General features: G+C 34.9%; 1 protein-coding gene across 2 annotated transcripts in view; it reads left to right on the top strand.

Moving 5' to 3' along the window:
• Positions 1 to 1,645: 1,645 nt before the first annotated feature.
• The window catches only part of LOC149075772 (nephrin-like), a 182,660-nt gene continuing 163,727 nt past the window's right edge, over positions 1,646 to 20,578 (top strand). For both annotated transcript variants that reach the window (XM_089243282.1, XM_089243283.1), the window contains exon 1: positions 1,646 to 2,751. In XM_089243282.1, the coding sequence (XP_089099408.1) occupies positions 2,685 to 2,751 (67 nt within the window). In that variant the 5' untranslated portion in view covers positions 1,646 to 2,684. The remainder of the gene's footprint in view (positions 2,752 to 20,578) is intronic.

Below are 20,578 nucleotides of genomic sequence, written 5' to 3'. Positions count from 1 at the left end.
TGTATGTATGCATGCATGCATGTATATATGAATAAATAAATAAATAAATAAATAAATAAATAAATAAATATATATATATATATCATATTCAGTATAAATGAATTATCACGAATGATTCGACCGAAATCGATTTTCTGCAGCTTCCAATAAAGCTAGAAACATTAAACATATATAAAAAAAGCCCAGGTCCAAGCGAGGCAAAAAGGAAAGGCAAACGGACAGAGGTAAGAATAAACCCAATATCGCATGTTGAGAGATAAGCAGAACAGAAGTTGGGCTGATGGGAGAGCTAAAAGCTAAGGCATGGGCAAGAAATAGTGGAGGAGGGCGGCGAAAAAATATTATTTTCAAGAACAAGGGACCGAAAAAAAAATGCCAAAGACAAATAGAATAAAAGAAAAAAATATATAAGATGAAGGCTGTTGGTTGAGGTTGTGCCATCGAGAAGACAGAGTATGGATTCCAACATTGGAACGTTAACATGTTACATAACGAGAAAGAGGTACCACCCCCAAGCCCCTAAAAAACCTTTCTTATGAGTATCACAAGTGGCTGTTAGTAAGTTTGGATGTGAATATACTGTATTAGGAAACACATATATTATGCTGAGGTGAACCCGAAAAAAAGTCATCTTACCTCAACTGGGACCCGAACCAAGGCCCTCTGGCATATGGGGCAAACATGCTAGAGGGCTTGGGTTCGAGTCCCAGCGGAGACAAGGTGATTTTTCTTTCCGAGTTCACCTCAGCACAATATCCATAAAATATCTGTTTCCTTGATATCCTGAGCTGAGAAAAAGACGTCTATCTCTCTCTTTCTGATACTGTATTGGGTTTCGTCATGAGTGAGGGGCATAATCCGATACACAAAAGTCCACAACTTTCGCAACAAATACATTCAAAATGTGGGGAAACTCAGGAATTTCACATGTAGCCATCGATATCTATAATACTTTCCATTAATATAGACGCGTTGAATCGGTGAATACGAAGTATTAAACTGAAACTTGTGATAAAACTGATCTCGAATGACTTCAATGCGGATACTAATATGTACATTTATATACACTCGATAATATATATCACGTGATAAATGAATTTCCACGAGTGATTCGGCGCAAGTCATTTTTCTTCGGCTCCCAATAAAGCTAGAAACGTATGAAAAAAAGACCACTACCAAGCGAGGCCAAAAGAAAAAAAAAAGGCAAATAGACAAAACCAAGAGTAAACCCGTTATCACATGTTAAGAGATAAGAAGAACAGAAGTTGGTCCGATGGGAGAGAAAAAAAAAATAGTTGTAGGGCATGGGTAGGAAATGGTAAAGGACGGCGAAAAAATATTATTACCAAGAACAAGGGACCGAAAAAAAAAAGAACCAAAGGAAAAAGAATAAGATGAAGAGTGTGGGTTGAGGTTGTGCCATGGCGAAGAAGGAGTATGGATTCGAACGTTGGAACGTTAACATGTTACGTACAGAGAAGGAGACGCTATACCAACGCCCCCACCACCCTCCCGCCTAAAAAAAAAAAAAACCCCTTCTCCTCGTAAAAGCGAAAGATCTTCTGCGCAAATGCCACGGCTGGAAATATTATCGATCGCGAATTTGGACGCAGTGCCTCGTTCGGCTGCCCAGTAGAACAACCCAGGATCGCGCCAATTTTGGTGTGTGTGACGTAGACGTCGGTCGGTTTGGTTGGTCGGTGTGTGGGGCAGTCGCCTTCATGAAACAGACAGGATAGTAAGAGGACGACCAGAAGAAAGAAAAAGAACAAGAGATAAGAAGAAAGAAAAAAAAAAGAGGACAAAAGAGGAGAGAAAGAAGAAAGCAAACGATAAAAATATGATCATCAATTGAAATCGAAAAATAATGCGATGGTGAGTTGAGAGAAGAAGATACTACTCCGTGGGCAAAACAATTCAACCATTCATAGCTGCTTTAGTAAAAAAATAACATCCGTCCGAGTCTGTGGTACCCAAAGAATCTCTCTCGAACTCTATTTTTCCGGAGAATATTATCATTTTAGCATCTAACCGGAGATTTAAATTCCAAAAGAATTCCGTTTTTTCCCCCAGGAAAATAAACACTCACCATCACAGAAATCGTTGTCGGTTTTCTTTTTCCACCTTTTAATTTTTTTTTTCTTGATCCAGAAGTGGTGGATTCATCGCGTGAATGGACATCGATGTTGATATTTATTGAATCCTTGATGCAAGCTGGGATACGTGTCCTATCCTAAGATCATTTGGCAAAAGGAAAGTTTGTCTCTTTACTGTTTGTTGTGAAGAAGGAATGGTCAACGTCTGTCCGGAGAATCTGAAAGATTCGGTGGAAGAGAGGAAGAAGCCGCGAAAGAAAGACGAAGGCATTCGAATATTGTTGTTGTTGCTGCTGCTGCTTCTTTGGTGCCTTTTGTTTTGCATGAGAGAACTGACGACGATAACTACGAAAATATTAACAGTTACCACTAATACTGTTCGAGAAGTTTTTATAATAGGACTGCAGGAGACATGCTTTGACGTCTAAAACGAAGATCTCTTCCCCCCCACGTGCTGAACATTACTATTGCAATTTCTCACTCTATCTATCTGTCTCTATACATACATACATACATATACATATTTCTCTCTCACTCACTTTCTCTCTCTCTCAGTGATCGTTGCTCAACAACTGCCGAAAGCTCAGGATGGTCAGCCGCGTCACGTTGACCTGTATGCTTTATGTGTCCTTCATTAGCTGCCTACTACCAGACGGTGAGTACTGCTCTTATTTTTTTTTTGCCGATAACTCATTAAAGAATAATTGTCCCAAATTGGTTCGAAATACCATTTAATTAGTGCTGTAAATTTGAACTAGTAGTTTTTGAACTTGAGAGCGCAAGGATAAGAAGCATGATGTGAAATACTAAAAAAAACTATTTTTCATGGTTTCAAGGTGTGTTCTGTGTTTTCTTCCAATTTGAAAGCAGGGTTATCCACCATATTTGAGACGGTTTTATGCATACGTAAATGATAATGAATGAATAAATAAAAATACATGGCTGTGATAATTTTATGAGATATGATATTTTTTGTCATATTGATGCTACCGTTATCATGAACGTTTTTTGTAAATCTTGATACATATATAATTAATTTTAAATTTATTTTTTATTTCATTTAAAAATGCAAAGCAATGGCGGCTAAAACCCAATTACAAAAATTCACAGTTACAATAAAAATCATTACAGAATATGAATAAAATAATAAAATGCACTAAATACAAATAAAGTAACAAACATTACTGAAAATATAAAATATCTACATAAAGATGGGAATAATATATATATTCAATGCAATCACAACAGAAATCTTTTTAAATCGGTTATAAACGAATAAAAAATATCACTCACACACACACACACACACACACAATGTCGAGGAAGACCATTATAACATTCAGAAAATATGTTTACAGCACAATGTGTTTATTCACCAATATTAGTATTGTATGACTTGACGGCAAATAAGCAATTTGATATAATATTGTGACTCTAAAATTGTGTGGGAAAACTAATTTCATTAAAAATAGATATGCAGTTTTAGGTGAAATACATTATCATAGAGCGATCATAGATTAGAATTGGAATGTTGTTATATTAATTTTTAAGATTTCCTTTTTTTCTCAATGTTTTGCTATTTAATAGGTCTATTTATTTACTGTATTTAGTTAATAATAAAAAAAATGTTTTACTTTACACTCATAATTTTAAGAAAGCATCACAAATCCAGTGAAAAAAACTCAATAATTGAGTTTAACTTATTTAAATAAAATTATTGATTATAAATATTGACTTGTTTTCTACTTATTTTTATTCAAAAATAGGTAGAAAAAAAGGTGCTGCTTTTTCAGTAAATCATTAGAATTACGTTTGTATTTTATTTTATATGCGAAGTATCATTGTTTAATTTCACCGCATGATGACATAAAATGTTTGCGAAAAAAGTAATAGCTATCGAAATTGAAATGTACTTTATATAATCTGGATTTAAATAACTAAAGAGTGCCACTAAGGGCGGTATTCACCGACATGGTTTAAACTAAAGTAACAATTTTTTGATAAGAGATAGACTTGATTAATATTGGTTGAATTCAAGTTTTTAACCGATCCATGTTGATCTCCTTATCCAAAAATTCTGACTACAGTTTCAACCATGTCGGTGAGTACCACCCTAAATCAGGTTTGTTCGCGGAAGATACATTTACTTTTAAATTCCATATATAAAATCATTAAACCTACCAAATTTTCTCATCATATTTCTATTCACAAAAAATAGGAATGTTGCATCATCATCTACATCAGTGTTTCCCATAATGGGTGATATCGCCCTCTTGAGAGGATGATTTATCTGACTAGGCAAGAGGTATAAAAGAGCTATAAAACAACATACACAGCAACGTTCTGCAAGGTTATTGACCAGCGGAGCCTTTTTAACCCTTTTTGGTGGAGACTCTTCGGTCTTTTTTTATTTAATTACTAAATTTATTGATTTTTTTCCTATGGAGCGGCTTCAGAGCCCTTAGGACTCAAATTCTCGGAAAAACTGCAATATATATATAGATAGTATCAAATACGTTGACTTTACTTCTCTCAGTGGCATTGATGAGATATCTATCCACCTTAAAACTTCTTATTTAACATTGACAAGCCCAGGTACTTTGCAAAGTTGATTTCTAAATAAAACACTTTTCCCTATACCTCTTAGTTTGTACCTGCTGAAAATCGAAAGCTCCTTGAAAGAAAGATATAACATATTTCACAGAGGGGTTTACTGATTTCTACTATTGGAGAGGGTCGAGAAGCGAGGCATTGAGATAATAAATATTTTCAGAAAGAAGAATTGAGGATAAATAAGTTTTAAGACTAATTCAGAGCTAAAATCTGTATCAGTGAATGAGTTAATGGGTCGCCACCTTTTAAAATAGTGAAAAACTTTATACTGACTCTAATAGAAATATAATTAAACATATTCTTTAACTATCGTTTTATTTGAATTTTTTTAAGAACATATTTGATTGTATATGTTTTCCTATGTTAGTAGAAAATGTTACATATCTTCAATACTTATTTTCTGCAAAATTAAAAAAATACATTTTTAACAGCTTGCGCCTATGATAAAATAGCATGACATCAATGTAATTGAATACAAACTGATTCGAAAAAAAAATAACTGTTCAGTCCATAAAATGGCCAAAAAATTTTGAGAAAAAAAGAAATTAAAATTTAATTTCAAATAAGATTTAGTCCAAGAAGTATCAATATTTTCCCTCATTTCATGAAATAAGCCATTTCCCTTTACTTTGAATCAATTTCTATTCAATCGAAGTCATGCTATTTTATCATGTGCGCAAGATGTTAAAAATGCATTTTTTTAAAACTTGCAAAAAATTAAAGTACTAAAGGTATATCTGGAACTGCACTGACATAAGATAGCATATACAGAACAATCTAATATATGTGTAAACGTATTATTACAAATCAATGGTTAAGAAATATTTTTTATGATATTTCTAATAGTTTTTTTACTATGTTAAAAAGGTAGAAGACTTCTTAGATAATCTCGTTGGCAATTGCGTTTTCGTTTTTCCTCTCTCCGCCTTGGATTATTCAAAAGGGATTAAATTGCTTTTAGTAATATAGCTCTTCAGGCTGAAGAGTTTTTAATCCTTGGTCTGTATTTCCTAACGTTGTTAAATAGGTTATGCATAAAACTACTGTTAATGATAGTAAACATTTTCTTTTCACACATATAATTTGCAGATTGGAAATTGTATACATTTATATTATTTTGTATACAGTAATACCCTGGAGTTAGGTGGGTGACTTGAACCTCAAGCGTTCAAGTCGAATTCGATTAAGTCGGGGTTACAATTTTGCATACAAATAAATATACAGGGTTTGCAAAAAGTCCGTAGAAACTTTAAAAATTCATAAAAACCGGAAAATAACCGAAATGAAAAACGGTTTGCAGGGTTAGCATCGCTAGGTCAAGGGAAATTTTTTTGACAGAAAGAAAATTAACTAAAACACAGCCGATAGGTGGCGCTGACGTACACAAGTCAAAGAAAAGATACTCAAATAACGAACAGAATGTCTCCAAATTGTTTATTACAGCAGTATGTGTTCCACGTAATCACCACAGGGGATAATACATTGCAGGCTAGTCACAAATCCAGCAGAGTGCAGCAGGTCGGCATGAAAAGTTTACAACGGTGAACTGATTGTAGATTAGGAGCACGCAAGTTCTTATAGCCGTCTCATTTGCATATTTCCACCGGAGTCAGTCGTACCAGTGCCACCTATCGGCTGCTTTTTGAGTTCTTTCCTGTCTTAGAAAAAATCCCGTGACCTAGTGATGCTAATCCTGCAAACTGTTTTATATTTAAGTTAGTTTTTATGACCTTTTAAAGTTCCTACGGACTTTTTGCCCACCCTATATTTAATAGTGGTTAATTGGAACAAATATTTCTGAAAAACACGTCTTTTCGAAAAAAAAAATGCAGTCAACATGTAGGTTTTACATATAATAAAAAAATTCTGATTAATATTTTTAAGGGGGTTGGTTTCACGCAAATTTTCCAAAAAAAACCATTTTTTTGAATTTTTAAATTTTTTGTGTCTAACCTTGTTCGACTTTTTGTTTCACCTGCACTAGAAGAATTTCAAACATATTTTAGTGTCAACTGCTAGCAGGCCTTATACATTCTGATGTTTCCCATTAAAATGCTCTTTTCTAAAAACTGAGTTTTTTGTCAGATAAGGAACATTTTTTCAAACACAACTTGTTCAAATGACTTGAAACTTTTTGTGTCTCTCTCAATGTATTATATACAAATGATTAAAAAAATTTATGGCACAAATTAGGAGTAAATTTCAGTTATTTTTAGAGAAGCTGCATATTGCTGAAGTTAAAATTCCATAAAAAAATAACATAACCAGCTACTAAAATCCTAAATGCTCTCATTAAATTGTTTAAAAGTATTCATAGTGTTTCAGAGAAAAAAACCGAGTGCCTAAAGTGAATAGAAAAATTTTGAATGTTCCTTAAAGGAAGGAGATTTTTCCCATAGGAAAACATGGGAAACGCTAAGATCGTGCGCCCCAACTCTATAACCCGCTTAAGTTACTTCAAAGTATGGACAGAGCAGAGGTGGTGCAATGTTTGTCAACACTCTGGGTCCATCGAAATAAATGAGCTTCTTGTGCTAAAGCCAGATACTTTTGTTACTTTTTGTTTCTTTGTATGAAAATGTAATTTGTATGAAATCAACGATATTCAATATCGCTCAACGATATTCAAGTGGAAGACGTGGAGGTCCTAAATCTTCTAAGAAATGTATGTGCAAGCAAAGCACCAGGACCAGATGATATCTATCCCAGGGTTCTCAGGGAAGGTGCTAATGAATTGTTGGGGCCAGTCGCACAGATATACAGGAGTAGTGTTGCTGAGGGTATCGTCCCGAGAGATTGGAAACTGGCTAACGTTGTTCCGATATTTAAAAAGGGTAGTAGAGAAGTGGTGTCTAATTATCGTCCAGTGAGTTTGACGAGCTCCCTCTCGAAAATTTTGGAAATTATCATCAAAAGGCAGTTTGTGAAGTGGATAGACGAGAATAATGTATTGTCGGATAATCAGCATGGGTTCAGGAAGGGGAAGTCATGTGTAACTAACCTCCTTTGCTTCTATGATTACGTGACTAAGGCTTTGGGTAAGAGCAAAAATGTCGACGTTGTTTACCTTGATTTCCAGAAGGCATTCGATCGGGTCCAACATGGCAAACTCTTGAAGCGTTTACACGAGATTGGAATAGGGGGCAACTTGCTGAATTGGATAGAATCGTGGTTAAGAGATAGGTCGCAACGAGTTATGGTGAACGGGGAATTCTCTGGTTGGACAGACGTCACAAGTGGAGTTCCTCAGGGAAGTGTCCTTGGCCCCATACTGTTTTCACTTTTTATCGATAAACTCGATCAGGGTATCGATGGAATTACTAGCAAATTCGCAGATGATGTGAAGCTAATGGGGGTAATCGGGAATGAAAGCGATAGGGAGTTGCTCCAGACCAACTTAAACAAGATTGCAGCATGGGCAAATGAATGGAGCATGACGTTTAGCGTAGATAAGTGCATGGTCGCTCATTTTGGTTCGAACAACCCACGGTTCTCTTACGAGTTGAATGGTGTCACTATCCCGGATGCAACTAGAGTCACCGATTTGGGAATTCTCATTGACGAGCGACTTAAGTTTTCTGAACATTGTTCAGCGGTTGTCAAAAAATCGAATAGAATGCTTGGTCTCATTTTCAAAAAGGTCTCTTCGCGTTCTCCTAAAGTCATTCTTCCGCTTTTTCGAGGCTTAGTTCGTCCTGGACTGGAGTATGCTGTAAGGTTTTGGAGACCATACCTACAGAGGGACATAGACTTGGTTGAAGGGGTGCAGAGAAGAGCTACGCGTGTCCTTATTGGCACACAGGGCTTGAGTTATGAAGAAAGACTTCATTTTTTGAATATGTTTACATTGGATGAACGCAGGTGTCGAGAAGATATGATCGAAGTGTTCAAAATTTTCAATGGGATGGATAGGATGGACCATGAACTTTTAGTACACCGCCAATCGACTGCTTTTACAAGGGGACACCAGTATCGATTGGTGAGGGACAATGCAAGGTTATGGTGTCGCAGGGAATTTTTCTCCAATAGGGTTGTTAATAAATGGAATAGCTTACCCCCGGAGGTAGTAAATTGTAACACAATTGACACGTTTAAAAAGAAATACGATAAACATGTTGGGGTAAATCGAGAAGCTATCCATTCTTAGAATAAGACAACCATAAGTATTCTTTATGGGCATTGTATAATATTTTATCATGTGTATATATTGTTTATAATTTGTGTTAATTGCATTTTTAATTGGGTTGCTGTATTTTTGAAACATATGACATCCATATTTTTATGGGCATCTTTTTATCAGCCACCTCGTTGGGCATTTTGCCTGTTGTGGCGTTGTATTTGTATTTGTATTTGTATTTGTATTTGTATTTGTATTTGTAAATGGAAAGTGTCGAAAATTGGTTTAGATGGAAATAGAGATGCTAGGTGCACTGTGTAAATAAATTTTGAATAGCATAATTTTTAACTCACCGTATTAAATGCTAACCAAGCAATTCTTCAAAAATGAAAGGCTTGTTTCCAAATGATTCTCAGGTTCGAATTGATATTCAAAAACCGTGGTAAAGCTTACATCTTCAGCAGCCTCCGTAGTTTTTACTTTTAGCACCTTGAAAATTAGCTTAACATATGGTTTTCTTATTGAATGGGCAATACATTTTTATTTGGTTGTAACACCATAAAATTACTATTGTTTCTGTCTTAGCTATAATCCCTTAGCTCTCTCATACCCTGGTACGACGAATGTGTTTGTTGCTATTTCTCACTCTGGAATTTTTTCTTTGACCGCAAGGGGTTTAGCCCTAACTTGAAGGATTGTATGTTTTCAGTTAGAAACATGGTCAATATGAACTTGGAGGATTTCATCAGAGAACAGCACTCAAATTTGAACTTTCATGGGGGGGGGGATTTTAAGATAATTTCCAAAAGAAAGTGGTTCCGGGAAAAGTGGGATTTATTATTGCACAAAAAATGTAGCAATAATATTCTGGAAAAAATACGTATATGAAGATGAATATATCCTGCATCATCTCAAAAACATTTTGAAATTTCTAAAATTATGAAAGGGATAATGCTTACGAATTGTATTGAATTCAAGAACCAGGCATTTTTTATAGAAAATCGCTTTACTTCGAATTTGCGTAAATCGGGATAGGATTGCACATTGCATGAATCCTAAACATAAAATTCCGATACATAACTGTACATCAGAGATATGACTGTGCATCCTGAAAATAAAAATTCCAGTTAAAAACACTGAAAATTATCGAAATACGTTCGATTGCGTTGGATTATCACTAAAATGTTTTTCCAAAAAACAATAAGAAATGATTGAAGTTTATTACAAAGTATGATGTGCGTGTGGGATTTTTTGTTTGTGTGCATTTGGAATGTCTACGGTACAAAATATTGGCGTTTCTTCTTTGGATGGTTGCTTGCGAAAGCGGAATGAACCGCTTTTTCACGCTCCGACGGGCTCCCCGGTCAATAACTCGCAGCAGCAGCAGCAGCATTCGTCGACGTAAGCGACGGGCTTCCCCGGATGGAGCCCCTGATCTTAAAATAGCACAACCTGTTTAAAGCTCATGTGAAAGCTTCAGCATCGCTTCAGGAAAGAGAGAGAGAAGCTCAAGAGCGCGCATCGTCTCTCGTCTTCATTCATCCAGGACATCTCGGACAGTTGAGAAGTTTAAAAGCTGAGAAATTAGATCGCGTTAATGTATGAATGCATTATGAGAGGGTTTGGAAATCCCTGTCATTAGTTTCGAGGAATATCAGGGAATTTATGCACGGAACCTTTATATCCAGGAGTTCAAGTTACGTAATGAAGATGCGCTTGAATCAGAGCCACGCCATTAAGCGAATCCAGATAACAAGTGAAAGCCACCGAGATTAGCTGAATGAAAACCACTCGTGAACTTTTATACGTGTAATTTGCGGAAGGAGTAATGCTTTTCATAATTAATGCTGAAGCTATAACGGGTTACATAAGAAAAAGGAGACTCTAGTAATGTGGTGGAAAATGAAAATAAAATGCTCCTAATATTTGTGATAGTTTTGATGTGAAAACTATTTTCCTTTCTTTAGATTAAATTATCAGACGCGTAAAAGCGCTGATTGATCTAACATGGAATATGTATTTTTTTTTGTCTCGAAGAGTGTTCTTTAACTTTTTAAAAATCGATTGAAAGGTGAGATAGTAGAAAATTTCGCGAGTTTGCTGATGGTTAAGAGAGAAACGATAACTAATGTAGCACTTGTTTTATTTATTGAATTCATGGTTGAATCAATGAGAAGAAGAACGGTACAGGTCCAAATTCCAAGCTACTACTCTTTTAAGGGTAAAATGTTTGTTAAGCCTTTCAGCATGAATTTTTTTGGCATTTTTAAACATGTTTTTGCATTTTTGATACTGAAAAAAATAAATACTAATAATAATTAAATACTGATAATGATTCATTAAAGACAAATGTCAGCACAAATCTTCATTTTTTAAACTTTCAATACATTTATTTGATTATTTTGGGAAGAAATAAGTCACTTCGTTTAAATGTTTTCGACCAATTCATTATATGCAGTATATATTCATCTTCACATAAATCTTTTTCCAGAAATTTATTGCTAAAGTTTATGTAATAAATCACGTTTCCCGGAGCTAGAAAGTAGCTTTAAGAGTTGCCCTCTGATGAAAGCACCTCGAAATTTCATACTCACCAAACTTCTAACTCAAAACGTACATAACCCTTTATGTCAGGGCTTAACTGTCTTTGCGGTCAAGGAAAAGTTCTTCAGTGTAAAAGAACAACACAAACATCTGTGGCATCGAGGCTGGAAGAGTGATACAAAACCAACTGCGCCTGTGAAATTTTAATAGAGGCTTCTTAGCATAGATATCAATTGTGAAACATAACTAACATTCAGGAGTCCTGTTTCGTCCGCATTCTTTTATTGTGCTCCTCGTGTGACTCTTAATTGTTTTTGTGTAAAAAAAGATTGGTCAGTTCCAGTTACATTATCAATGTTTATAAGCTTCTATTCAAAATTTTACATTAATGTAAAAATTGTATTTAGAAATGGGAAATGCGTGTCACATTTTTATGACTGAGCCGAATTCCCTCGTAAGCGAGATGCAGGGAGTATAGGGGGGGGGGGGTGAGTTATGGGTAGGTTCGTTCGATTTTCCCGTACCTTACGGGACAGGCCAATTTTTCTAGACTAATTCGGTTCATAAAAGGGGGTGATCACTCCTATCTTGATACGCGCTTGTTGTAAGAGCTGGTACAGTATAATTAGCGGTTTTTCAAAATCTCTCAAGAAAATGATGTAAGGATGGCATTATGAGCATCTGTTAATGTTTTGAATTCGTATTTGGGTTAATTTTGAAATGTCCTAACGGTAGACTGCCTGTAAAAATTAAAACATTTTTTGATAAGAAATAGGTTAAAAAAAATGTTTAATAGTCATCGTATACGTATTGTTGAATCCAAAACGAACAGAATAAATAAGACCAAGAGTTTATTCACTTCCTACCTACTTCCAACATCGGCAGTCCCTCACTACCTCAGGAATGGTAGACGAGAAGAGGGCGACCAAAGCGAAGGAACTGGGTCCGATCGGATCCAAGTTCTTCAGTAATCAGACGTGTGATTTTATTTTGTAAAATTCCTGAAAACGTCTGACCTGATGGATCAGAAGGATGCAGTTCATCGCGTGGTTAGCATCTTTAACGGGAGACTCAATCACTTTGGAGTCGAATTTCTTCCATGTTCTATACCATTACTTGCCGGGTAGGCTCATCGATGAGACAATGATCTTCGTTATAAAACGAGCTTGATAGATCGTATCCAGCTGACGAACTGATGCGAGAAAGTGTCTCGCTCGTGGGGCGAAGGTAGGATCGCGTGTAACGCGCCTCGGATTGCATTGCTGGTTGTACCAAGGAGGAGAAAGGAACCGATTCATTCGGTTCTTGTTTTGGTTATAACTTCTTTTCCGGATGAACCAACGGTGCAGAAAGAGGATATGAGTTAGTTCGGTTACACTCTTTCTCAGGTGAACCCAAATGGAGGGGGTTCAGGTTCACTTGCAGTAGGTCATATGGATCCATATGCTTGTCATACTTGACTTAGCTGTTTATGTGCTCAAGCACTCACCGTGAGTTGAGAAAGCAATTCAAGGCAGCCGTGAAAAAAGCTTGTCATCCCTTTTACGATAAAACAGTCACCGACTTACGATTAACCTGCGGTCGTAAGTCGGAGGCTGCTCTATCGTGTACTATATGGTTCACTTAATATGTTTTCTATTCCAAATGAATTACAGTGACTCCAGTGTATAATCACTTTTGTTTTCAAATATAGGCATCAGTTATAGAGAGAGAGAGAAATTATATATAATATACAATATTGTTCCCTGTATTATCTCACGTCACATATTTCATGCCACATTGTCGTAATCACAGTATTATTATCAAGTTCAGCAGATATTTAAACATCTGCAGATTATAGCGCAAAAAATTTGAACTAATTTGTTTTTTTTTGTATCACCGAAAAATACCCTCCCTTTCTGAGAAAAACTTTTTCGCAAAACGCATTCAAATATGTCAATTCCTTCAATTTTAAGGAATTTTTAAACTATTTACAAATTTATGGAATATCTTGTATTTAAAATTCAAATGTACTTATTAAAATTAGTGATGAAGTAAAAAAAATTACCAAGTTATGGGCTCAAAATCTTACTCCTGATCATTCAAAAGTAAACTCATAGCTTCATTTAAGCGCGCATGCAATTTCTAAAATTTTGCAGCAACTGCTAACGCAGACGTTCTTAATCTATGGTTCGCAACTCAAACGTGGGTCGGAAGGTCGGTAGTTCAAATCCACTAACACGCAGGGTCACTTTTGCTTTCTTTTTCTTTCTTTTTTTCTCCTACGGGCCATGACCCAAAGAAGATTCGTCAGGCCTTCCGAGAAAAGTCGTACAAATCCATTTACACTCAAATATTATGTGTAGTGATCTATGGATCATCACACAAGTTTGATTCTCAAAGGATTTCGAGATAGGTCTTACAAATACACTCACAACCAGCGGCACTTATGCTACTCACCTACACTGGATTCGTGGGGTCTCCCGAGAAGTGTTGTATGAATATATTTACAGCCAGGCATTCTTGATCTATGGGTCAATACATAAGTTTCATTCTCAGGAGCTTCCGAGATGGGTTGGGAAAGTTCACTTTCAGCCCGAGATTCTTGAGCTACGGTTCACGAACCAAGTTGATTCACAGGGTCTATTGCGAAGGGTCGTACGAATCCGTTTACATCCAGGGGATCTCGTGCTATGGGTCACTACAGAAATTTGATTCACATGTCTTTCGAGATGGGTTGTGAAAATCCACTTTTATCCAGAGATTAATGAGCTATGGGTCAAGACTAATTTGATTCGCAGGGACTTTTGAGATGGGCGTGAAAATCCACTTACAGTCCTGCTATAAATAAACTTATTTCGTCACTGGTTTCAATAGCTTCGAAAAACAAACAGTCCCTTGGGTGGCAAAGCTGATATATTTGTAGATTTTGGGTCGTGGCTAAAAAAACCCCTGTGCTAATGGCCTAGTTATAATTTTACGGGTCATTTTGATATCAATATTACGTGTAAGAGATTTCCACCTTCCTAGTTTGAAGATACATCTTTTGCTGATATCAACTTTAGTCATACGATTTTGGATTGCACAGATGCCTTCTACCTATTTCCCATATCTTGAATACTTAATTTTTTTAAATTTTCAAACATTAAGAAAAATTTCTATATTAACACCTTGCACGCATGATGAAATAGCATTGAATCAATGGAAATTTATTCAAAATAAAAGAAAAGCTGTCAAGTCCATCAAATGAGGTAAAATATTTGACATCCTTTCACATATACATTAGATTATAAAAAGAAACATTATTTGTGTGTGATTTTTTTTTCAACCTCTTAAATTATTATATATAATTTGAAATTAACATTAAAATAGGATTGAGCCTATGAAAAGTCACTGTTTTTTATGATCTAACAAAATGAACAGTGTTTTCGTCATTTTCAGTAAAAATTTATTGAACTATATTGATATCCAGCAATTTTATATTATGTGCGGAAGGTGTTAGCAATACATTTTATTTTCATGTTTGAAAAGTTGCAATAAAATAAACATTTGGTGAATGAAAAAAGAAATTATGCAAACATAGCGTATAGAATCGAAAATACAGGGTATCCCATAACTTCGTAAATAGTTTAAAAATTCATAAATATCAAAGAAATTGATATACAGTGAAACCTCGATGCAAAGAAACTCTACGGATCAAGAAAAAACTTCGTTGTAGAGGGATTTATCGTTATATCGAGTTATTCTTTTCACTGTGTTTGAGTGTGGTTTGCGATCATTCTCACGAAAGGGGTATTTTATTTTGTTACAACGAGAAAATCTGACGAGAAAAAAGCAGTTCAATCTTTTATTGATAGAGTGCGATGAACGAAAGAAAATAACCGGAAATATGATAAAAAGAGTCTTATAAAATGCAGGGCGCGCAATTAACAGCTTACATAATTTTTTCATTGTGATGTTGACATTGGTGGATGAAACAACTCGGATAAAACAACTTCACCAACAGTGAAGTTGTTTTATCCGAGGCACGAATCATGCGCTGAAACTTTACGAAAGGACACAGAAGAGATTGAAGAAAGATGTTCTGGTCCAGAATTCTTCCGTGATTGATTCGTGCACTGTCCTCTACCAACGAAAATTTGAACTAAATTTTTTTCTGTACCAAAAAATCCCCCTTCGTGTAAATAACTGTTTCGCAAACCGCATTCAAATATACCGATTCCTTCTAGTTCTTTTAAAATTATTTACGAAATATATGGAACCACACTTTTTCCCGTATAATCGAAAATATTTAGATTAGATATATATATAAATCATGAAATTAAATGCATAACTAAATGGGCTTTTTTAAATATGATTTTTAATGTTTCGATAATATTAAAAGGCGTGAGACGGCCTAAAGGAATTGACAGAGAGTTGCTTATTAAATTTTTGTAGATAAAAATGATTATATTTATATCCGCATCCATACGTAATCTATAAACCGTTAAAAAAATAGTTTTACAAATTAATTTTAAAATATTCATTTCTATTCCAACCTTTCAGAAATGAAAAGGTGGAGATTAGATCCAGTAGAATATAATCGACACAAAGAAATTCCAATGTTATTCTTCCATCACAATAATCCATGGGTTATTACGCAAGAAAATACGGTCCATAAGAAAACTGAAATATTAAATAATATTCAGCGGATTGTAAAAATTTTCACCCGAAGAACAAAACTCTTATATTTTCAAAACGCTCACGTATTTCCATGTTGTTCTTAAAATAATAATTTATAAGCATATCAAGATTATACTTTATAGACGCCGTCGGATGTTATTTTGGGTGTGGTCCTGATACTGAAGCATAAATGATATGATTAGACAATGCTCGACACATCCTGTCGTGCACAAAATTCTTTCCTTACGTAGTACGTGGGAAAGGAAAAAACTATTCAAATGAAAATAAGAAAGGAAAGTTATTTTACAAGCCCGTGTAGCACAGCTGGACCCTTACGACAAATTTTCACAACATGTTCGACTCCACGCAATGCAATTTTTTTTTTTGTTTCTCACTTGGAGCGACTTACTATCAATCGATTATCTTTAAGCCTCTCTTTATTCGCTCGAGGTACTGAAAACAAAAAACAACAAGAAAAGCGACGCATGTGCATAGATTCTTAGCCTGCATTCATATCGACTGAAGTTCATTATTTATTTATGTTTAAGGAAGAGGAGAAGGAAAAATAGCGAAACATGTTAATGGTTCTTAGATTTTGGTGTTGGCTTTTTTTCCACAGTTTTCTTCTTTCCTTATGCAACAGTCTTGGTTGTTTTATGTGAAACCGTATTTGTAGACAGCAGATATTTCATGTGTTTTATGTGTACAGAAATACCCCGAGTTACGCGAGTTGCTGGGGGAAAAATGCAGATTTTCGTATAATCACATAATTTCAATATAATCACGGGACTATTGCTGTGAGATAGTAGAGCTTATTTAGTAATAACTAAGAGAAGAATTTTTTTATTCGATCTGAACATGATATGAGATGAAACTAGACTGATTATTGTGAGGCTCTGAAATGCCCAGTATATAAACCTTTTAAAAACGAGCATTCATTTTTCAGAATTTTCAAAATGCTTTTTCATTTTTGAAACCCAAAAAATGGAATAAAAACGTAAATGTCAGCAAAGCTTTATTTTTCAATGTTTTTAATTTTTTTGAAACTTCATTGAAATTTTTTTCGGCCAATATGATGCACGGTATATTCATGTTTATAAAAACGAAGTCCAGAATTTTAGTGTTAAATTTTATGTAATAAATCGGCACATTTCCCTGAGCCACTTTTTTTCTCCTGGAAATCATCTTCCCCAAAAAATTCTGCTTCAAGTGTTGCCCTCTGATTAATGCCCCCCTCCCCAATGTTCATATTCACCATATTTCTAACTTAAAACTTACACACCTTTGAGTTGGAGCTTAACTCCCTGACGTGAAAAGAAAAAACAATTCTACATTGAGAAAGAGCAACTCGTACATCTGTGACACCAGGGTCTGAAAGGGGTTAAAGATGAACTTAGCCGAGATTTAGAAATGAAATCCCGATGCTCTTGTTGGGTATCTACCATTGTAACAGATACTTACATTTTACAGCTGTTTGTGAATACATGTATATAAATAGCTGTTCCGTAAAATATATGTGTCGTCCATGAAACTGCTCCGTGCTTTGCATTCTCGCGTGCTTGTGAGAGACATTATCCGAAACAATATTTGTCTGAAACTCAGAAAAGTGGTTGAAGGAGAACAAATCATCATTCGGACACGTGAATTGTTATCCACAAAGTGCCTTTCTATATCTAATTGAGAGCCTATGGAATTTTCATAAGAATTATCTGAAGCCTGATTTGACTCTTCTAGGAATATTGGCGAACCTTCGATGAAAATTTGTCTAAAAATATGTACTGAAAATTACATGACCTCTTACAATGAATGCTACGAGGAGTTCGCGTTTATTTTTCATTTATAGTGATCTAATAAAATGTTAAAGCGCGCAGCATTTTTTTTTCATTTTTGGCCAGGTAGTGTAACCCACTCTTATATCAATTCATGCGATCGATAACATCTATTCAATGTATCAGGAGCTTTGAGTAAAAAATTATTCCAGTCTCGAAACTTTCACTAAGAGTAATAATATAACGAACAAGTATATAGGCAATTATATACCAAAAACATTTCTAATTAAATTAAAGCTATCTTCTAAGTGATTTCGAGGTTCCTACTTTTAAAATAACTCTCATGTACCATAATTATAGGAGCTTTCTTGACTCTTACCAAAAAAAGATTTTCCTTTGCAAAATAAATATTACGTGAAATTTATGACCGATTCCACTCATTATTTTCCTATTTCTCATTTCATTTCAGACATCTCTAAAAATTATATACTGTACAAGGTTTTCTCGTTCGGTGTGTAATTTTTTATGCAGTAATTGAAGTCAAAATAAAAAAAAAATAGCGTTATAAATAATGAAACATAAAAAGGACGATCATTTCTTGATCATTTATCTTTGCAACAGAAAACTAATAAAAAAATATAGCTTGTGCTTTTTTTTGGCTATAAACCAGGACAGTAAACCTTTTTGATGAGATTAATGGAAAATCAACACCAGGAGAGCTTAATATTTTAGCTCTTTTTAGAGGCTAACGTGCAGAAGGCGTTTGAAAAATACAAAAAAAAAAAATAATAATTGCAGAAGCTTCCAGAGTGAAAAGGATTATCTTGTGAGAAATCAAAACATTCAAATATCTAGTTATTTCAAAAAAAGAGAAAATTCAACCAGAATGATGTTTTTTGATACATCTTCGTCATAAGGAAAAGCCACCTCATTATTCTGTGGATTATGTAAAAAAAAGAGAAATACAATTCTGTCAGGAAGGAAAAAGGAGGTTCTGTACCACAGAATGTCAAAAAGAATCGCTAAATGAAAAGCTGGAGGTTATCTATCAAAAGGAGGGAGACTCATTTCGAGCTTCTACGGCTGCTCTTTTTTTACTGCATTTTGACATTTTGCGGTGTCTCGAGATGATAAATTACGCCATGTTTTACCAAAAATTTACAGAACTCTCAGATTACTCCCCCCCTCTTTCCATCCTGGAAAGTGGGAGAAGAGGGAAAATATCCTCACACATATTATGTATACATACATATATATACAGGAGGAGACGTAGACGCGATCGAATACTTCCAATTGCTAAAATTGATAGTTGAATTTATGCTATTTGCTACGTGAGATTTCAAGTTTTTTCTTTTCAAAATGAAACTTTTCCATTTCAAATCAAAAAAATTGTATATATATATATACAGGACATATTCTTGACTCTTACCAAAAAAGATTTTTCATACAAAAATAAATAAGTACTTCATAAAAATTATGACCAACCATTATATTCTTTCTTCTTAGGTTATTTCAGACATCTCTAAAAATTGCGTACTGTGCAAGGTCTTTAGTGTATAATTTTTTATGCAGTAATCTAAGCGGAAATAATGAAAAAAAAAATGTTATAAATGGTGAAACATCAAAAGAATGATCATTTGTTAATAATTCACCTTTCCGAAAAAAAAAAAAAATTACGTGAAAATCTCGCGCGATAGAAGTGAAACTTCTAGGTTTGATGTAAATCAGATCTACGGATTTTCGAAAACCAGTAATCATTATAAATATGCCAATATAATATAAATTGCGTCGAATAAAGCTTAAAATGACATTAAAAAACAGATTGCACGTATGATAGAATAACCCTACATCAATGTAATTAAAAGAATTTACTAAAAATAAAAGAAATTGCGTTATGACAGCGCAGCCAATTAGGAGCTGGCACTGTGACGTCACAAAACTTACGTTCGTGGGTGAAATATAATCTCATGTTGCCGGGAGGGGGGGGGGCATGGCATCACGGCAAGTAGGGAAAGGTAATAAACTGTCTATGTCCCACACAAACCGTTCAAACAACCTTCCCTCCCAATTATATTTCCTTACACGGATGAACCGCTATTGGCTTCCCACCAGCACCACCACCACAACCTATCTCATTCTCGGACATTCATCACTCAATCAGTTAGAGGGAAAAAGAAAGCTGGGTTTTGAGCAAATTGAAAGCGTTTCAGTTTTTGTGATGAATTTCCATTCCCTCGCATTCACTCTTATGCCACTATAGAAGTTTCACTTCAAAAAAAGGGGGGGGGTTAAGATTATTGCTTTTGCTCTTCTGGCTATAAACCAGTACAGTAAACTTTTTTGATGAGATTAATGGAAAACGAACGCTAAGAGATCTTAATATTTTCAATCTTTTCATAAGATAACCTACAGAAAATACTAAAAAAAAAAAACTATTTGCAGAAGCTTTCACGATGAATTATCTTGTGAGAAGTTAAAGCATTCAAATATCTGGTTATTTAAAGAAAAAAGAGGAGAACTCAACCCAAATGATGCCTTTTAATACATTTTCGTCATAAGGAAAAGCCACCTCATTATTCTGTGGATGAAGCAAAAAAGAGAAATACAATTCTGTCAGGAAGGAAAGAGGTTCTGTTCCAGAAAATGTCAAAAGAATCGCTAAATGAAAAGCGGGAGGTTATCTATCAAAGGAGAGAGACTCATTTCGAGCTGCCGTGGCTGCTCTTTTTTTACCGTATTTTGACATTTTGCGGTGTCTCGAGGTGATAAATTACGCCATGTTTTACCAAAAATTTATA

This window comes from Pholcus phalangioides, unplaced genomic scaffold (genome assembly GCF_987345545.1).
Source record: "Pholcus phalangioides strain wild (caught in Gottingen) unplaced genomic scaffold, Ppha-v1.0 ptg000015l_1, whole genome shotgun sequence".
In the NCBI taxonomy this organism is placed as follows: Eukaryota; Metazoa; Arthropoda; class Arachnida; order Araneae; family Pholcidae; genus Pholcus; species Pholcus phalangioides.
This window is presented reverse-complemented; position numbering and strand designations above follow the sequence as displayed.